The sequence below is a fragment of the Ascaphus truei genome, chromosome 1, assembly GCF_040206685.1.
Source record: "Ascaphus truei isolate aAscTru1 chromosome 1, aAscTru1.hap1, whole genome shotgun sequence".
Lineage (NCBI taxonomy): Eukaryota > Metazoa > Chordata > Amphibia > Anura > Ascaphidae > Ascaphus > Ascaphus truei.
Window position 1 is genome coordinate 532,799,140 of NC_134483.1, and position 19,568 is coordinate 532,818,707.

The 19,568-nt window shown below is 40.4% G+C and overlaps 1 protein-coding gene across 3 annotated transcripts in view; it reads right to left on the bottom strand.

The window, feature by feature from the left end:
- Positions 1-19,568, bottom strand: part of DNAAF9 (dynein axonemal assembly factor 9) — a 109,711-nt gene that overhangs the window by 26,477 nt on the left and 63,666 nt on the right. For all 3 annotated transcript variants that reach the window (XM_075572652.1, XM_075572651.1, XM_075572653.1), the window contains 7 exons: positions 17,953-18,056; positions 14,781-14,927; positions 12,854-12,945; positions 11,353-11,454; positions 9,979-10,096; positions 9,237-9,325; positions 6,442-6,600 (listed from right to left, as the gene is read on the bottom strand). In XM_075572652.1, coding sequence (XP_075428767.1) covers positions 6,442-6,600; positions 9,237-9,325; positions 9,979-10,096; positions 11,353-11,454; positions 12,854-12,945; positions 14,781-14,927; positions 17,953-18,056 — 811 coding nt within the window. The remainder of the gene's footprint in view (positions 1-6,441; positions 6,601-9,236; positions 9,326-9,978; positions 10,097-11,352; positions 11,455-12,853; positions 12,946-14,780; positions 14,928-17,952; positions 18,057-19,568) is intronic.

Here is a 19,568-nt window from a genome sequence, read left to right on the forward strand (position 1 = left end):
AGGAGCGGGGGGTGAGGGGAAGGCAGGGCAAGGCAGGGGCGGGGGGTGAGGGGAAGGCAGAGGCGGGGGAATGGGAGGTGTCACTGTGTGTATGTGTCAGTCACTGTGTGTGTTGGAGGGGATCAGAAACGGAGCTGGGGGGGTCAAAAACGGAGCGGGGATGGGGGGGTGTCACTGTGTGTGTGTTGGGGGGGGTCAAAAACAGAGCTGGGGGGGAAGGGTGGGTGTCACTGTGTGCCTGTCACTGTGTGTGTCTGTCACTGTGTGTGTCTGTCACTGTGTGTGTCTGTCACTGTGTGTGTTGGGGGGGTCAAAAACGGGGGGTCAAGACACATCGGCCAATGAGGACCGACGGACGGACCGACGAACCAATCAAATCGTCTACAGAGACTCACAACCAAGATTTTCAGAATTATATATATATATATATATAGATATATTTTGTGGGGGCTCAGGGGTTCCCAAAAAGAGCTTGCTGGGGTTCTGTGTGTTTGTTAACTTATTTTAAGAATTAATATTAGAACACATTGGAGTAATTATTACTAGAGGCAGTAACAACACACAAACAGACTTTCAGTTGAGTAAAAGATGTTACTTTTGAGTAAGAGAGATGCTCCTTTTTCCTTCTAGTTACGATAATCAAAATATTTGTAGTTTACAGCATCATCCTTTAAGATTTTAACAATGTAAATTCCAAAAAAACAGAAGGTATCGAGACCGCACTGAATATAGAAAAATGCTAATCTGCTGGATGGGTGCTTTAAACAAACTATCACTGTTTAAACCAGATAGCGCAAAGTGCAATAAAACATGAAATTAAAAAAAAAATATATATATATTTTTACTAAATGATATACAAAAAGGTGCAAGCAACATGTTAATGTTCAGGCACCAGATCAGCATATTGCTTGCACCTTTTTGTATTATGATTGTTTAGTAAAAATATTTTTTCTAACTTAATGTTGTGCTTAAAACGTCATTTTTTTTTTTAAAAACCAGGAGTGTCCACCTCCAGTTCTCAAGGGCTACCAACAGGTTACGTTTTATGGGTATCCCTGATTCAGCACAGGTGATACAGTCAATCATTGACCGAGCCACCTGTGCTGAAGCAAGAAGATCCTTAAAACCTGTCCTGTTGGTGGCCCTTGAAAACAGGAGTTGGCCACCCCTGGAGTAGAGAAAACACACACGAAAACACACACACACACACACACACACACACACACACACACACACACACACACACACACACACACACACACACACACACACACACACACACACACACACACACACACACACACACACACACACACACACACACACACACACACACACACGTTTAACAGGCTATTTGATGATATGGAAAAGCAACCAAAACATGAAAAAGTAAGTAAGGACGGACCTGGAGAGTTTACCAAAGGATGTCAATGGTTAAATTAGTTGGGTTGCAGAAGATTGAAGAGAGGACGATTTGAAGCCTAAATATTAATTATGCTATATTCTCTATATACACACATATATTCAGCATGTAACTAGTTAAAATAAGTAATTTAGTATTAAGATAGAAATTATATTGAAAAATGATAAACTGCCTCTGCAAAGATAAGAAGTTAAATCAGTCTGAAGGCAGGCAGATTGTAGACATGTTTTATGTGATTTAGAAACTTGGTATGCTTAATGTCTGCCGAGTTGAATAGTATATGGTTTTGAGTTTGGAATCAAATGTTAATTAAATACTTAGAAAAACAATACAATAGAGATGGGTCTTATTAGATTAGGAACATAGGATTAACTATAGTTACTTAGGGCCTCATGCAGAGAGCAGCGCTAACAGGAAAAGCGGCATTTTTTGGCGAAATCTGCCCTTAGAAAGGCAGGTAATGGCGAGTGTAGAAAAAAGCGCCATTTTTTTTTAATCTCGCCGCGCGGCTGGCGAGAACCTAAATCTCGCCAGGTTTTAAAACGGCCGTATTCAGAAAGGCGCGATCGCCATCTAGCGGCTGATCGCGCCATTAAACTGGAGTTAAATTCGACAATCAGCCCCGCCAACAAAAGTTGGCAGGAAACTGGAGCTCGGCGGCCAGAGGGAGAAGGGAAAAAAAAAACGCGATTTTTTTTTACACGTTTAAACAGCGCGCATCTCTCCCTTTCAAACTTGCCACACTCATACATGCTATTAATTGCAGATTTCGCCCCTTTCTGAATAAAGAGAAAAAAACACACCATTAAAGGTAAAATTTATTCCCCTCGCCAATTTTTCCCAGCGCTGCTCTCTGCATAGGCCCCTTAGTGACAGAACAAAGTAGGGTCTTCTAAATCAGTAAATATTGCTAAATTAAGGAACATTGGTTTAAACTTTGGATGATTGACTAAACATTTTGGGCTGACTCTGAGAAAAACAGGTGATTGCTATGTTTAGACTGGCTAAGAGAAATGTATAAAGATTGCATTTAGATTTATACAATTCAGAATCATTGAACATCAACAAGCTAACAACGAGCTAACGATTCTCCACTCTATAACTAAATTCTATATGCCTGAATAACGTAACCAACTGAAATGATGCTGTAAAAGATGTTTTCTATTGTCTCTGAACAAATTGAGAAAAGAACCGGGCCGGGGACTATTTGACATATATTGAAAGGTGGGACATTTATTTGCACCCATCTAATTAACGTGGGAGTAGAAAGGAGTGGAAATATTTGGAGACAAACATATCAATGAACAGTAAGAGATGATGCATGTACCCCTAAATTAGACAGAATAGTGAGAGGGACAGGAGAGGTGGTAGTGGTTAGCACACACTTAGATTTAGATTCTCCAAGGAAGGGATGCAGAGACACCACATAAATGCCAGACAGACTCGCTCTGCTCTCAATTCCCTATCCAGCTTTCTAAATACTTTCACTCAAAATGGTCTGGCAGGTAAGACATCTCAACCTTAATTTGTTTAATATGTTAAATAAGGAGGGCCTTTGAGATTGCAATTTTATACAAAGCAAAACGGCTCAAATTTAGGAAATCAAGGTAAAAGTGTGGTGAAAAAAAACTTATTATTGAAATATGTGTTTGTACTGACAGTGTCAATATGTCTATCGGCTTATCAGTCTGTATAAATGTTTACATACTAAACTTGCTATGAGATTGTATATTGCACTTCACTAGAGATGAGACATTTTCCTGGCCATGCATTGTTGGTTTTTTATTAGGCAAAAATGACAAGTTTCATTTTCTGCTGAAGAAACATGTTTATGAGATGATATTTATTCACAGTTTTATAATCCCATTACTTAATTTGTCTGAGCAACAGTGCCAGTTTTCTCCCTGGGGCCACTTATCATATACCAATAAGTTTTTGGCTCCCAAACTGATTTGATCCTTGTTGTAGAGATGCACTACTGAAGTGAAGAATGCCCTAACAGCTGGCAGCTACAGGTGTTGCCTGAGGTTGAGAGGAACCTGTCACTACAAATGTCTCCATTCAGCCCAAGCCTGATGTAAGTGGCTGAGAAATTCATTTTATATCTCCTTGTTTGTTCCAGACATACAGTTAGTATACGAGAACACAGCATTGCTACAAAATACATGGCACTTTGCCTATTAACTGATAGTACCACCTGACTGAAGGAAATCATTTAGTTCTGTATGACAAAGCCTTTAAAAAAAATCCTAGTCCTGTTGCATGATTATTTTAAAAGGTGCATTTACTGTACTTTCAAATGCTTCTAACAAATATGTTTCTTGTCCATTCCAATGGATGTGTGTGTGTGTGTGTGTGTGTGTGTCTGTCTGTGTGTGTGTGTGTGTGTGTGTACATATAAAAGTAGTCTCGCAACTGCACCCCCACACATACTGTCTTTATTGCTGTTTGTTATATAAAACAAAACAGGAGTAGACCAGGAAAGAAGAACAAATAAAAAGTCTTCAGCTGTTACACATACCGTAAACAAGAACACATTGGGAGTTATTCATTAAACTGTGATAGTGCCAATCAGGACACCATCACCCAGACTCTTGAGGTTTAATGAGTAACCTCAACTGTCTTTAACTTAATTTCAACCAAAAAGGTTCCTTAAAAGGTGTATTAATTAACATTATAGGCTAAAGCTGTTAAATTCCAGGCATTATTGAAATCCCTGCCCTCTGATTGGTTAAAATTCCAGACATTATCTATTCAGTAACGGCACAGAATTTTTGGTACCATGCTAAGTTTTTCAGCCAATCAGCTTTGAGTTCTCATACACACAGAACAGGAGCAGCTCTCAAACAGGGGAGGTGATTGGACAGGAGGCACCAGCAAGGCACCGACTCCTCCCCCACCCTGCCTGCAGAGAGCTCCGCACAGGAGTGAGGAGTGTGTGTTTTGTGGGTCTAGAGGGGGGCAGCAGAGTGTTTTGTGCTGTGTGTGTGTTCTGTTGGTGTATGTTATGTGAGTGTTAGCGGGGCTGCAGTTTGTGTTTTGTTGGTGTGTGCCTGCAGTTTTGTGGATTTACAGGGGAGCTGCAGTGTGCGTTTTGTGGGAGTAGAGGGAGGCAGCAGTCGGTTTTGTGGGTGTAATGGGGGGATACAGTGTGTGTGTGTGTGTGTGTGTTGTGGGTCTGTAGCCTATAATAGTTGTAATCCCCTCAGAACAGGGCATTACTGGCCGATAATGTACTGGCTGGGTTAAAGTCCCTCGGCTTCGCCTCGGGCTTTCAACTCTTCCAGCCAGAGCATTATTGGCTTGTAATACCCTGTTCTTCAGGGATTTTTACTCAATCAGAAATACTGTACAACAGGGCTATTATACGGTTCTCCAAAAGGGAAAACAGAATGACAGTAGGTGAAGTCAGACCTAGCCCTATAATGGAATACCTTTGCAGCTAGGGAAAGGGAATTAGCCATAAATCTATGGAAAACAAATACACAAATCCTGCGCTCCTCTCAAATAGGCTTGCAATTTATTAGTGACATTCTACATTTTGATCCCAAGTCTTATAACAAAGCAGTCATTTATAGTTGCATCTTTTGATCAAAAAATGATTCAAGTCTGGTAACCTCATTAAAGTAAACCCCATTTTAGCAGGTACCTACTTTAAATGCATAATATTTCTTATTGTCTTGTGGACTAAACATTGTGAAATATATGAAAGTGCCTAAAGGGTTAAATAAATGAAGCACGTACAGTATGCTAGCGGTGATTCAGTGGTATTAAAACTGGCAAAAAACAGACTTTAGCATTATAAAGGAAAAATGGTGAGTGCACAAGTTCCATAGTGAAAAGTAATATATTATATATACTGTATATACACAAACACACACACATATTGTGTCTGTCACAGACACTCACCACCTTCTCCCACAGAGCGGGAACTTCAAATTGTAGAAGTGTTTTATACCTAATTGTTAACTGGGAAATTGGCATGGGCTGGATCAGAAACCATTTAAGAGTAGAACAGCCAAAAGTGTATTGCAATGTAATTTACAATAAATGTAAAGATGGGACAATTCTATTATTTCAACATCGAGCATTATAACATCTGTACCATATATATTGAAATTCCCTGACGAAGCCATCTAATAGTGAAACGCGTAGGAGGAGGAGCATAGGGTGTTTGCTCTCATTCAGTGCAGTGGAGCAAGTAACATCATACATTGGGCTCCAGCCAGTAGCACCTGATCAAGTTTGTTTGCCTGTTCATCAGCAACCACCAGGAGGAGGAGAGCTGACAGACGCAGCCCAGAGACTACCGGGAAGGGTCTGTGCGTCACGGCCGGAAGTGACATCAGACCCGGACACCCGGAGGGCTGTGTGGTATCGTGTGCCATCGTGCATCTGTGCAGCGTGTACCGGAGCAGATTTCGGGATTGAAGAAAGCTGCCAGACCCCCACGGACCAGCAGTGAATTCAGGGTGAGCATATCGAGCATTGGCTCAACCCTGGGGTACCCCTCTATACCAAAACCTGCCCGGGCAGTGCACAGCTTGGAGGACTCTGACTTTCCACCGGGATTCTCCCGTTTTTAACCCTCTGGAGACCCATTGAATGCAATTGCACAACAGCTTCATCTGCACAGTTTTTAAACATTATTATTTATGTATTGATCATTATGTTTTTGTTGTCCTAGAGGGCGATCCCTGGGACACGATTTTTAATAAAGGTGTTTAGTTTGACCACAACCCCATTTTGACTGCGCTTCTAACTTTTTTCTTCTTTGCTATATTGAAATTACCTTAACATACAAGCGAGTTTCAGTGAATTGATGTCACTTTGTTCCCGCTAATTTGATACAAGTAGCTTAAGCAGCTGAGCGCCCGAGTGCCACCGTACAGCATGGCACATTCCCAGGCTACATTTGACGAACCCTGTTATACAATCTTTAAAAACGTAAGTATTTCACTTTCAGAGAGAACGTTCTCGATATTTTGAATTATTTTACACAGTGTACAAGTTCTTACCCTTCCAAAACCACAAGGAGTCTCATCTTTTTCCTGGAGTAAACAGACTGACGGGCACTGCGGTTACGTTGTACATCAAGGATAGTTGAAAGATATCTCTGGAAGTGAGCTGCGCTGAAATCCTCGGATCCATCGCTGCTCTGGCGATACACCATCCACCTGTTATGCATTAGATGTGGATGAAAAGTATAATGGTGAAGTCCACTTCAAGAACTTCTTAGTTTCAATGAAGGTGTTACTGGTGTGTAATTCTGGCACATGAAGCGCTGAACAGGCATGATTCCCCTTATGTGACACCAACGCATGTCAACACAATATCAGAAAATACAGTTGTTTTTTATTTAACCCCTCAAAAATACTAACTTTGTTTTAGTTTTAAGCAGTCTCAATGTGTCAAACTTTTGTTTGTTTCTTAAAGATGTGGTTCCGTCTACCTACAATCTTCTTTTTATTTTGTATAACATATGTAGGAAGCAAAGGGTCTCTGGAGCTGAATAGTGTTCATTTTAGCTGCGGGGACCCCTGCTTCCCAAGATATTTACTAGAGAAGATGCCCAGGTAACATTTACCTTGTGGGGAAACAAAATGTAGTTTTAAATCTCCTGTAGCACGAAGGCCAATAGGAAGCCGTGACGGGAAGTACCAGCATCACCTGCAAAGGTATCTCAGAAACTAAGGGGTCCCGGGAGCTGAAATTAACTCTTCAACTCTAATTAACTGTTCAACTGAGGAGACCTCCTGCTTCCCACCTGTGCTGATAAAGGTGGTGGGGGCAGGAGGAGGAGGAGGGAGATTTTGCTCGAAATGCTCGATTAAAGCGGCAATCCAGGTTAATTTATTTTTATTGATTTTTTTATTAAAGGATTGAAGCAGGGGGTCTCCGGAGCTGAACTGTGTTAATTTCAGCTCCTGGGCCCCCTGCTTTCAGAGATACTTACTGTACCTCAGTAGGGGAACCGGTATCTTTGCAGGCAGGCACTTGTGTGCCTAACATCATGACAGCGTTTAAATGTCATGTGGGCCAATAGGAAGCTGTGAAGTCATCCCTTGCGGCTTCCTTATTGGTCCACGTGACAATGGTGCTTTAACACCTGCAGGGCTGCTACCAGCACCCCCCTTCGGAGGTATGTATCTCTGGGAGCAGGGGGTCCCCAGAGCTGAAATCAACACGGATCAGCTGCGGAGACCCCCTGCTTCAATCCGGTAATAAAAAGAAAAGAATAATTAAATATGGATTGCGCTCCTTTAAGGTATAAATGCTTTTGTTACCCCAGACATTGATTGTTTCTATAGGAACACGTGTTGTGTTAGACCTCATCTGATTTTCCACCAGTTTACTCTCTAGTTTACTAGGGAATAAATTCTGAGAACCATTTAACATTTTGAGAGGGGTTCATTTCTGGAATCTTAAAAAGGGCGGTCCCTTCTACAATCAAAGTGACCCAATGGCAGTGACATGCAAGTCACTTTAAATATATATATGTTTTAGTTCTCGGGACCACTGAGCGACCCTGGAGGTCCACCACATTCTTGTGTGGTCACCTTCAGTGGCCCCACCTCCCCTACCCTCTCCCCCCTCCATCTTTCAACAAAAAGAAAAAAACAATTGTTACTGTATTAGGCTATTTTTACTCCGAAATGTTTGTTATATGATGTATCAATGCCTAATAAAAATGTTTGGGGAAAAAAATATATATACTGTATATATTTTTTTTGGAATGTGTTGAAACGATTTGCATGATAACCAAATGCTTTGGATACTTTTAAAATCATTACCAAACCCCTCAAATGAAAAATGTTTGTGTCTTGAAGTAAACATCAATCCCCACTGCTTTTTATTGTCAGTAAAGTAATTAGGATAGCATCATTAGTTAAACAGATAAGAGTGTGACACAAAGTATCTGATATTAATGAATTGCATAGAACCCGAAGTAAATACAAACATATTGATCTTTCATGGAAACAAGTCAGGAGGTTTACTTTAATAGTGATTGATTAGAAAGAACATAATACATCGTTGAAAAAATATTTCTTTTTTTTTGATACGGTCTCTTTAATGCCTCTGAAGTACAAAGACTTTTTTTTAAACGTTGAATGCAAGAAAAAGGCAAGGCATGTAAAATTACTCTATATTATCCATAAACTATAACAAATTATAAAGAGAAGGGATAGAAAATTATAGATAGCACTCTCAAAAACTGCCACCAGAGTAAGTACTAGTAATAGTGAACTGGCAATATTGTCAAAAAAGAATACAAAAACAAAAAAGCTGAATTTAGCAGTATAATGTATTGCTGCAACAAACCGAAATCTAGCAAACACTGTGGCAACATACAAAAACTACACTTTCAAGGACTGATACTCTGGCATAGGAGACACCCAACGTTTCGGGCTAACAGAAACCAGTTGTCAAGAGAGTCAGTCACAAGGTTATTCCGTGCAATTTATAATCTTGCCTGAAACTCCCTGTGGCCACCATTACTACACTAGGACGTCATGACTACCCCACATATATCTCGGCCAACGCACCAGTATCCCAATGGGACCGATGCCAAGACAGAGAAGCAAAAGGGAGCCCCCTAGTGTACGGATGATAAAATAAATGTATATAGTAAACAAGAATACAAATGTAAATTCAAACATAACAGTGCAACAGGAACATTGCCCAAATATTAAAAACAGTCATAACAATTAAAAGTCTTTAGCAATTCAATAAAATAAAAAAACAATTCTATTTTCTTAAAAGCTGCTCTAAGATTTAGTAGAAGGCAAAAAAAAGAAATAATCTCACCAACCTTCCATATTCCTTTTGAAAGGAAACAAGGAAAATACACAGATCACTGCAGTGACTTCCTGGTAGTCCTGTTATAACTGTAACAGACACCTAAAATAAAGATATGCTGCATTTACTTTCTGCAGGAATGCCCAGGCTCCAGAGACATGCAACGTCTAAAACTCCTGGATATGAATACTTGTTCAGGAGAACGATATGAGTCAGCCTAAATTTGGCCAGTCATTGAAAGCCCATACACTATTGGCGGATGATATTCCAGCTTTTTATTGGGTGACTCCGCGAACACCTTGGTTTCATTCTACTTGGAGATATAGTGAAGTCTCACTGCAGCTGGTGGTACCTGGATCTCTTAGTGCCACAGTTCAGCTCCGGATTCCATGGATTCCCGTTTTCAAATACATTAAGCAGGATTTGTTTACCCCACTGCATTTTATACCGTAGTTACCCTCTAACCCTGCCCTTATGACTTTCCCTGAACATCACAAGTGCTGGCACACCAAAATGTCCTTAATGTTTGTGCTCATTTTATAGGGCTGATGCTCAGAGTGGTGAACATGATCGGAGCAGAAGTGGAGGTCGCTCAACTTCTGTGTGTATCATGGAACCGATTGCAACCATGGGATCGCTGCCCCAAGTTATCAGATCTCACATGTCCGGTGGCACTGATACTGAAGTTACATAGCTTCCAGGTGGACTCGTCTTCCATGCAAATGTACACAAACCAAAATGGCCCCATATTTTACCTTATCGTTCTCGGCTTTGTTTCCTACAGGGATTTCTGATTGCTGGAGCAGTACAGGTAGATGTATCCTTGTTACAGGTTCACAACCCACACTGCACGCTGCAAAGTGCTCTAGGAAACTTTTGAAACACAATTATTAAGTAATGAGTCAAAAATCTGTTAGGTAATGGCAGTTTTACTAAAAGCTTTGGGCATAACAATTTCAAGGAAGTACTTTGTAGGACCTAGATCTTATATGTATTACAATTGGTTTTAGAAATTATTCTAGAGTTTGTCAGATCCCCCGAATACTACACATTTCTTTATATTCAGTCATAGAGTTGGTACTTGTATATGAAAGCATTTGCAGCCTGTTAGCATGAATGCTGGCAGGCTAGTGTGACAAGTAACAAGAGGCATAAGAGTCTATTCTCTATTACAGGGTTTCTCAACCAAGGTGCCAGGAAACCCTGCTGCGCCGAGACCCTCTGCCAGGATGCCACGACCACAGGTGAAAACTCAGCTGGCTGCTCAGCAGGCGCCACCTGTGCTGCCTTGAGACGTAGAGGCTGTAATCTGCCTCTCCTCTCTCAGCCCGGCGCAGAGGAGACTAGGGCCTTTTCATCTCCAGGCAGCACAGGATAGCCAGCTGAGTACTGTAGCTGGCATGTTTTACGTTTGAGGGAGGAAAGAGGAAAGGAGTGAGGGCTTTGTGTTTGTGCGAAGGATTGTGCTTTTTGTGGGGTGGGGGAAGGTGTGTGGTATAAGTAAAAGTAGGGGGTATTTATGGTGTGGTATTTATGATTAAGGAAGAGGGTGAGTGTGCTGTGTGAGAAGGGGGATACATGTGGAGTGTGTGTTGAGTAAAAGGGTGAGTATGATGTGGGAGGATGAATGTGAAGCGTGTAACAGGAGGGTGGGTGAGTGCTTGTGAAAAGGAGGGTGAGGTCTGAAGAACAGGGGTTCCCTCAAGATTTTAAAACTCCTTCAGGGGTGGCCCTGCTCAAAAAAAGAAGAACCACTGCTGTATTGTAATGTGACGTAAACAATCAGGAGATACGAGTAATGTCCTCTGTTTCCGTATTCTTGCTAAACCTGCTTAAGAACACCGAGAGGATCGAAAAAGAATCAACTCTGTGTTAGTCCAAAAAAATGTATTGCACTACCAACTCATTCTCACTTGTTTGGTTTTGTTCTGCAGGGCCTGGATTTTTTTCTAATCGCCTTAATTTCTTATATGTAGAGAAAGAATGCTGAACAATTCCTATCATACAACAATTAAGTCAAACTGATAGAGCCATTACAAAATTCTCAGCGGCAACTATTTTATTGAGCATTGCAAATGTACCAGCCAAAAGAAAACGTTGCTTTAAAATCAAACCTGGAGATAATTTACCTTTCTAGTCCTGGGAGGTTGGCAGATACCATTTTTAGCTGACTCCATCTTTCTGCGGTAGGATAGGATAATGCCTCAAAAAGATTCTGCATGCTCATGTAACTATTAAACAAGAGATTGTATTGTAGCACCATAGCATTACCACTACAAATAATCTATTAGAACAGGGGTGGCCAACCCCAAGAGCTACCAACAGGTCAGGATATCTGTGCTTCAGCACAGGGAGGCACGTTCAGTGGCTCAGTCTTCTTACTGCACCACCTGTGCTGAAGCAGGTATATCCTGAAAACCTGACCTGTTGGTAGCTCTTGAGGACTGGAGTTAGATACTACATGTAAGTTAAAGCCAAGCTCTGAGCATAATCAGAAATACATTTTTCCTAACCTATAAACAGCTATGTTTCCCTTATTCTGATAATGCATAAGAAAGGCACAAACCAGTGTACAAAACACATACCGTATTTCCTCGATTGTAAGACGCACCATCGATTTGGCCCTTACAAATCGAGGAAAATTAATTTTTCACTTACCATGTTTCAGGAGAGGTCCCATGTCAGCGGAGGATTAAGAGGGCGGCGGCAGGAGAGGTCCCACGTCTGCAGATGGTTGAAGATGGACAGCGGGTGGGTGTGCGGCAGCAGGACAGGTCCAAAGTCTGCAGGTGAAAGAAGATAAGAAGACAGCGGGCGTGTGGTGGGGTGCGGCGGCAGATCATAATAGCAGGAGAGCTGATCAGGAGCAGAGCGGCATAGGGGGAACGGCTTGGGAGGTGAACGATGTAACCGGTCAACTTCCGGTGTTACTTACAGTGTGCACCTCCCAAGCCGTTCCACTATGCCGCTCTGCTTCTGCTATTATGATCTATTAGCCGCCTCCACCACCGCACAGCCGCTGTCTTCTTATCTTCATTCACCTGCAGACTTGGGACCTGTCCTGCCGCCGACACCGCACTCCCGCCCGCTGTCCATCTTCAACCATCTGCAGACGTGGGACCTCTCCTGCCGGCGCTGCACACTTCGTCCTCCGCTGACATGGGACGTCTCCTGAAACATGTTAAGTGAAAAGAGGGGGTTAGTACTGTAGACACTTTTTTTAAATACATCGATCTCAAGACGCACCCCGATTTCAGACATGTGAAAATCTAAACAAAGGTGCATCTTAGAATTGAGGAAATAGGGTGGTATTAGTAGATATCATAGCTGTTAAGTTTCTTATTGAAATGCAAGAACATAAAACATGAATTTGCACTTTTTTTTTTTTTGCATATTTCGAAATAAATAAGAACAGTAACAAATATTCAAGAAGGTAAATTATCATTTAAAATATAAGATTATTTATTAAGCATAAACCATACTCCAATTTTTCTGAAAACATATTTTCTTTATGATTTCCAACATATTACAGATGCAAAATCTCTCAAACATTAAGCCAGAAAATAGAGTCACATCTGTTAAAAGAGAAAAGTTATAAAAGAAAATGAAACCATAAAGGACTTGACTTACATTTTTCTTTGCTCTGCAGAGATCTGATCTTCTCCGATTAGCCTTAAAACGATTCCTGAGCTCTCTGTCGGCTGCTGCCAGGAGGACAACACCTAAACAGAAGCCAAAACATGAATTACCGTGTGAAACGGATTTGACAAGATTAATAATAAATGTTTTTTCCTTTCAAGATTAGTTTCAGAATACTTTGGAAGTCCCACATGCCATGTACGTCAATACAACAGGCTCCTCTACTGCAGATGTGAGCACGTTGTGTGCGAGAGGCAAACTGGATGGATCATAGCTTCCTTTGCTCTCTTACTTTATATATTTTAGACCTTATTAGGAATTAACGTGGGAGCCATTTTTATGACAGAAACATGTAATATGAACACAATTCGCACACTGGCACTCACTGCCCCATCCCAACACTGACCACATGCAGAGCAGGGACGGGTACAGTGTTGGAGCTCTCTGCGTCACTCCATCCCCCAGGCGTCGCTAGCCTCTGCCGCCCGCTCTCGGGACCACTGCCACCCCACCACTAAGTGGCGCAGTGACCGGCTTCAGCGGCGACTGACAGGTCACGCAGCACCACAAAATACAGGAGCTAGGGATAACATTGTGTGTGTGTGTGTGTGTGTGTGTGTGTGTGTGTGTGTGTGTGTGTGTGTGTGTGTGTGTGTGTGTGTGTGTGTATGTATATACATACACACATGTAGATGAAGAATTAGTACTGGTAATGTTTAGTTATCTATTAAAGATTATCTTTCTCATTTTTATTGAAATTATTTGATACTTGCCAGCAAAGTCCCCATCTGCTTCCAATTTCTAGAAACCCTTTCAAACTATCCTCCTGTGTAAGAGCCCCATTTTGAACCTTGCACCCACTGGGCGAGGTGGTACGGCAGGCACTGAGATGTGCACATCCAAAAGCGTTACTCTGATGCAATTCTATTCTAGGCAAGGTATTTTAATGGCTAAAAACGTCACTTGCACAATTAGACTGTTCCCAAAAGAACTACGTGCATTTTAGAAGAATATAGCGCCACCCGCTATAACCGCAATAAACTAGTATGGCAAAAGATGATGCCCCTTTCCAATATGTAAGACATTAATGTCTTGTTAATGAAGTATTAACTACAGTTTAAGTGAATAAAGCATAATGCTTTGTTAAGGCATGTTAAAATGAAGAACAGTTCATGAATTATTAATTAAAATATAGAATTATGTTCATTATTAACTTTCTAAATATATATATATATAAATATATTTAAATCAGAATAGGAATGAGGGGCCCCCCGGAGCAGAAGAGTGCTATATTTATCTCTGTGGTTTCCAAGATATTTAACTTTTTATGTGCTGGTGTTTCTCGTTACTTTTGGAAATCAATACAGCTGCCATCCAGCCCTCACCCCAACGGGGCAATAGGAAACCTCAATTTCATCATAGCATGACATTACAAATTTATAATGCATGAACCCAGCAGCCATTTTTCCCCAAGACTGGCCCCCTCCGGATACAAGTAGTCGATGACGTTCCGTGGCTAACGAAATACTTTTATTTGTGCGAGCTTTCAAGATACAGTGATCTCTTCTTCCAGCGATGTTACAATTGATTAAGTCAAGAAATGTACTTTCAAACAGGACTGCTAGGAATGTTATCTCTGGGGGTGAAGCCTAACCCCCCCCCCTGTGCAGTACGCGATTTATGACTTTTAATCAACTGTAACATTGCCAGAAGAAGAGATCAGTGTATCTCCAAAGCTCGCACAAATAAAAGAATTTTGTTAGAAACAGAACGTTATCGACTATTTGTTTTTGATTATTAAGCTCGGCTAACACGGTGCAGATACCTCTACATCTATCTGTATAATGGAGGGGGGTTGCTGCTTTTAATGGATTAGTACAAATCAAAAATCAAGACAAATTTTCCTGTATAAAATTACCTGTGAGTAAAAGGCTCGATAGCTCTTAGATTTTGGAAAAAGTACAAACATGAGAAAGTTGCCAGGACAATTGAAATGAATAGGAAGATGAGGAAGCAATGAACTTTTAAACTCAACGAGGAGAGCAGCCACCACACTGGTTGAGTCCTATGAAAAGACAAAGAAAAATGGAAAAGCATGTATTATGCAAGTCTTAAAGATTGTAACGCTGTAAATTAACAATCTTGGATGTATACTAGAGTTTATTCACGTGTAGGGAAACTTCTTATTGTCCAATTACTCTTTGTGCTTCTTATTTCAGCTCCCAGAATTACCGGAATCCATATCCAAGATGCAAACACAGAAGGAAATATCGCAACGGAGAAGAGATACGTATATAATTATAATTGTATTTAAACCCCACTCTTCCTCTCACCCCCACCAATTTAAAATAAGAAAGCACCAGTGGGTCATCACAGCCCCACATGTGGGACTTTTATAGGAGTCTCTCTTGTGAAACGTGTTTGGCACGGAGGACGATTGCAGCAGACTACACTCCGAGTGCCGACGTTATTATGAAACATATTCCGGCTTCTTTCCTTGCCTATCTATGGTTGAGAAAGGAGGAGGAGAATGTTCATTTAAAGCTGGCTTTTGGAGCAGTGGAAGTTACTGCTAACATATAGTATTCACCTGAAGGTGGCACGTGTTTTCTACACATGCTGTGGTGGCTGAGAAGACTCAATGGTTGTGATGACACGCGAGCGCTTCTATAGTGTTTATTACAAATGATATATTCTTATATCTCTTCTCCATTTCACTTTTTCTTTTTGAATTTGCAAATAATCCCATCTCACTTTACTGAAGCACGAATCAGAATACTCTTTGCAACTTTTGTCTCCGCCACTGTTGTAATCGAGCACCTTTTTATAGTGTCTGTGTGTAGAATACCAATGGTCGTACACCAGGAAAACACTTTGTTACAAAAGCATTTTGGACCATATTTGCCAATTGCTACTCCATTAGACACCTTTCAACACCGTTTAGTAAATATAGCCATTTATGATCCATGTGTCTTCCAGCACAAAAAGTGTCTGTATAGTAAATATGGCCTATTCAAGTTAAAGGGCTGTAAGGTGTTTTCTAGAATAGGTGTCTTACGGTGTATCACTTAAGAAATAAAGGGCCATATTTACTAAGGTTGCAACTTTTGCTGTCTTCCAAGATACCTGGCACCTCTATGTTGGTAGCTATTTTGTAAGGTATATCCATATAGCATCCCCTCTCTCTGAATCCCACTGTAAAGCAGGAGGTGCAACTCCACTAGTGCACAGGAAAAGTACCATGGCAGCAATGATCAATATTATGGATGAATGGGACAAATTCACTTATAAGTATCTAAGGAAAACATTTTGCGGTTATCAGTAGGCCGCTATAGAAAGTAGGTAACATTGTACCTTTGAGAGCAATTTATTCCGTGCTGCTTTATAAAACAGTTTTTCCTGCTCACAAGATGAGCAAAAAGCAAAATACTTGGTGCGCAGCCAAAGAGAGTGGGTGAAGTGGAAAAATAAAATTATTTTATTAGGTCTACATTAAAAAAACGGCGGTAAAGCAACCCTCCTATGAAACGCACGAAACGCGTAGGAGGGTTGCTTTACCTATGTTATTTTAATGTAGACCTAATAAAATAATTTTAATTTTCCCACTTCACCCACTCTCCTTGGCTGTGCGCCAAATTTTTTGCTTTTTGCTCATCTTCACCACATTATTGGCAGCACGCCCATTAAGGAGACACAAGACAGAGACACACAACTGTGAGTATATTTGCATTGCAGTATGTTGTCTCATTATTATAAGAATGATCCAGGGGCTATCCCAATGGGTAGGTTCATGCCCACTAGCTCATACCTTCAGGGTAACTTTGCTTCTTATGGACTTTATTTCTGAGACTTTTACTCATTTGCTCCAATCATTTGGTTACTATTAGTCTCAATTCCTGTGTCTCTATTTATGCGTGACTTAATGATTTGCATATACATTGATCCAGCATTTATGAGTGCCTACACCATTTCAAAACTTTTTACATGGACTTTCCTGCTCACAAAATGCATTTAAAAGGTATACTAGGTCAGGACAATAGGTAAACAAAAGGATAAAGTAACTATGCAAACATTTGCAGCAGTGTTTTTAAAGGGCATAAAACACCCGCCTTGCTATTTTGTATTGCCTTTAGAAAATATCTATTTCCTATCAATGAAATGAAAGTCACGAGAAGTCAGTCATGTTTCGAACAACATTCATTCAGTTAATAAATATAATTCTACTCTTGCTTTTAGGTTTTTAGCCTTTTCTACTCTTGCTAAATAAGAATTTCCTAAACCAGGTACATTTTCACCAGGCCTGTTTCTTGTTCTGATCTTGTAAAACTGCCCCTTAAAACTCTGCACTATTATGACTTAACCAATAGAGAAGTTTAATTAAACAAAAAATATCCCTTGTGAGCATCTTCACGTCTCAAACCGGTCAGTAACGCTGCTTTTCACCATTATCTCATAGCATACAGCGCTTCCACTGCAGCTAGGGATTCTAAGCTAATAAATAAAACCCCTGTTAAAGTTGGTTCATTTTGCTTTAGGGTTTCACCCATTGCAGCTCACGAAAAAACCTGTTGCTAAGAGGGATAGTGTCAATATGTCAGTTGTGATGCTCATGTGTCCCTTACATACTTTTACTGATAAGCTGACCTCAAGTGACAAAAGTGCTCTAATGAAAAAGTATTCTGAGATTGCGGGAGAAAACTACTTTCTATTAAGATTTGGTCAAAGGTACTTTCTCTGTGTATTAAGCCATGAAGCAAGCTCCCTACAAAGGATCTACAAGAGAGTGATGTTTAGTCTTATCTTGATGCTCACATAGTTCCACTGATAAATGAGGAGTAATGCTTTACTGAGAATAAATGTCTCTGTGTAATGGACATATAGATATTTTCACAGCCTATGTTTTGGTTCAGGTTAGCATAACCTTAGCAATAAACTCTGCAGTAACAAAATTCTATTCAAATACATTCTGTCAAATTAAATCTAGGATACCTAATGGGAAATATCTAAATATAATAATGCTTGGATTTTAATTTGAAGTAGGTGCACAGAAAATCTAAAAAATTATACATTTTATTTCATTGTTTACTTACTCCGTCATGAAATTTGATAGAAGTCATATGATTCCTTGAAATTATAATGCTCCCATGGTAAGGGTGAAGAAACAGAATGCCATCAGAAAAGAAATACAATTTACCTGAAAAATATGTGGTTACCATTAACAAGCATAGTAAAACAGATCGTTCAGATGCATTACAAAAACATCAAAGTTAAATTCAGGGCCCCTAAGTCCACTGTAGTTTTTCCCCGCTGTACTATACATGGCAGCAGCAATACCCACCAAACATTAAGTATTATTATTTTTTACTACCTTATATTAACCAAGGAGACCTCAGCAGCTGAATATCGGCACCCGAAGGTCTGAGGACCCCTCACCCCCCTCCCCGCTTGGCAAGATATTTCATATTTTACTTTCACCAGTTCTTGCAAGGAAAAACAAAGATGGCTTCAAGGTCATCCAATCAGAAGCTGCAATGCAAGAATGATGTCATTGCTTCCTAATGGCAGTCAGAACAAGGTTGACCCCAGTGGCCATATTGTTTCTCCCAGGCAACAGCTCTTTTAAGGGAATTTAAAAATGAGATATCACAGGAATCATGGGGTCACCGTAGTTTGGACTGCCAGGGTCCAGCTTCAGGTGACTTATTGTTTCAAAGAGGCAAGGAAAATCTATACTCCATGTAAAATTTAACAAAAAAGAAGCAGACATTGATTGCTTCTTCAACTTATTATGCATTGCGAGAATAAAAGGGAAATTATCAGTGGTCAATAAAGTATTGAAGTAAAAAATTTGCCTACTGTATATCAAAATATAATTTCCATGATGATCATAATTGGAAATCTACGTAAACTGTTCTATTTTAGAGAAATATTGATATAAAATAAATTGGTGGCACTCCTCAGAAGGACGGCCATTGAGATTTTCCAAGAAATGCCTTAGTTTCAGCAGCGGGAACCTTGTGCTGGTTTACGGATTCCTTCTTTGTTAGGATGTAGCCTCTAACAAAAGAAGCATATATGTACGGATTGCATATATTGTGATCTTTCATTTTCCTAAGGCTTTGTTGCCTACATTTACAATGTTATTAAACAGGCTTTAAAATGACAGAAAAGAAAATTAAATGCGTATATGAACCTAGGTTCTTCTCATGGTACTCTTCCTTCACAGATCTCGCCACATGAAGCAAACAAATATTTGTGCCTGCTGTAAAACCCTGGCACGACGAGAAAATAAAGGGCCATATGTACTAAGCAATGATATAGTGTACAAATCAAAAATAGGAATCCGGCACGGCAGCAGAATTGTGAAGAAAGTTGTTCACATTTATTACATAACTACAAGCAAATCATGATTTGCTTGTAATTATGTAATACCTTTGAATAACTTTATTCTTCACTAGTCCACTGCAGCTTTGATACTGTTGACAGTAGTCTCCTACTCTCCTTCCATAGCAATGTCCTTTCTTGGTTCTCCTATCAGATTGCTTCTTCAGTATTTTTCTGGTCCCTCCTCCTCCTCCCACCAAATCAATGTGGATATTTCCCAGGGCTCTGTTCTAGGACCCGTTCTCTCTTTACACCACTTCCCTGGCTAAATTAATACAGTCACTTGACTTTCACTACAACCTCAACGATGACGACGCCAAAA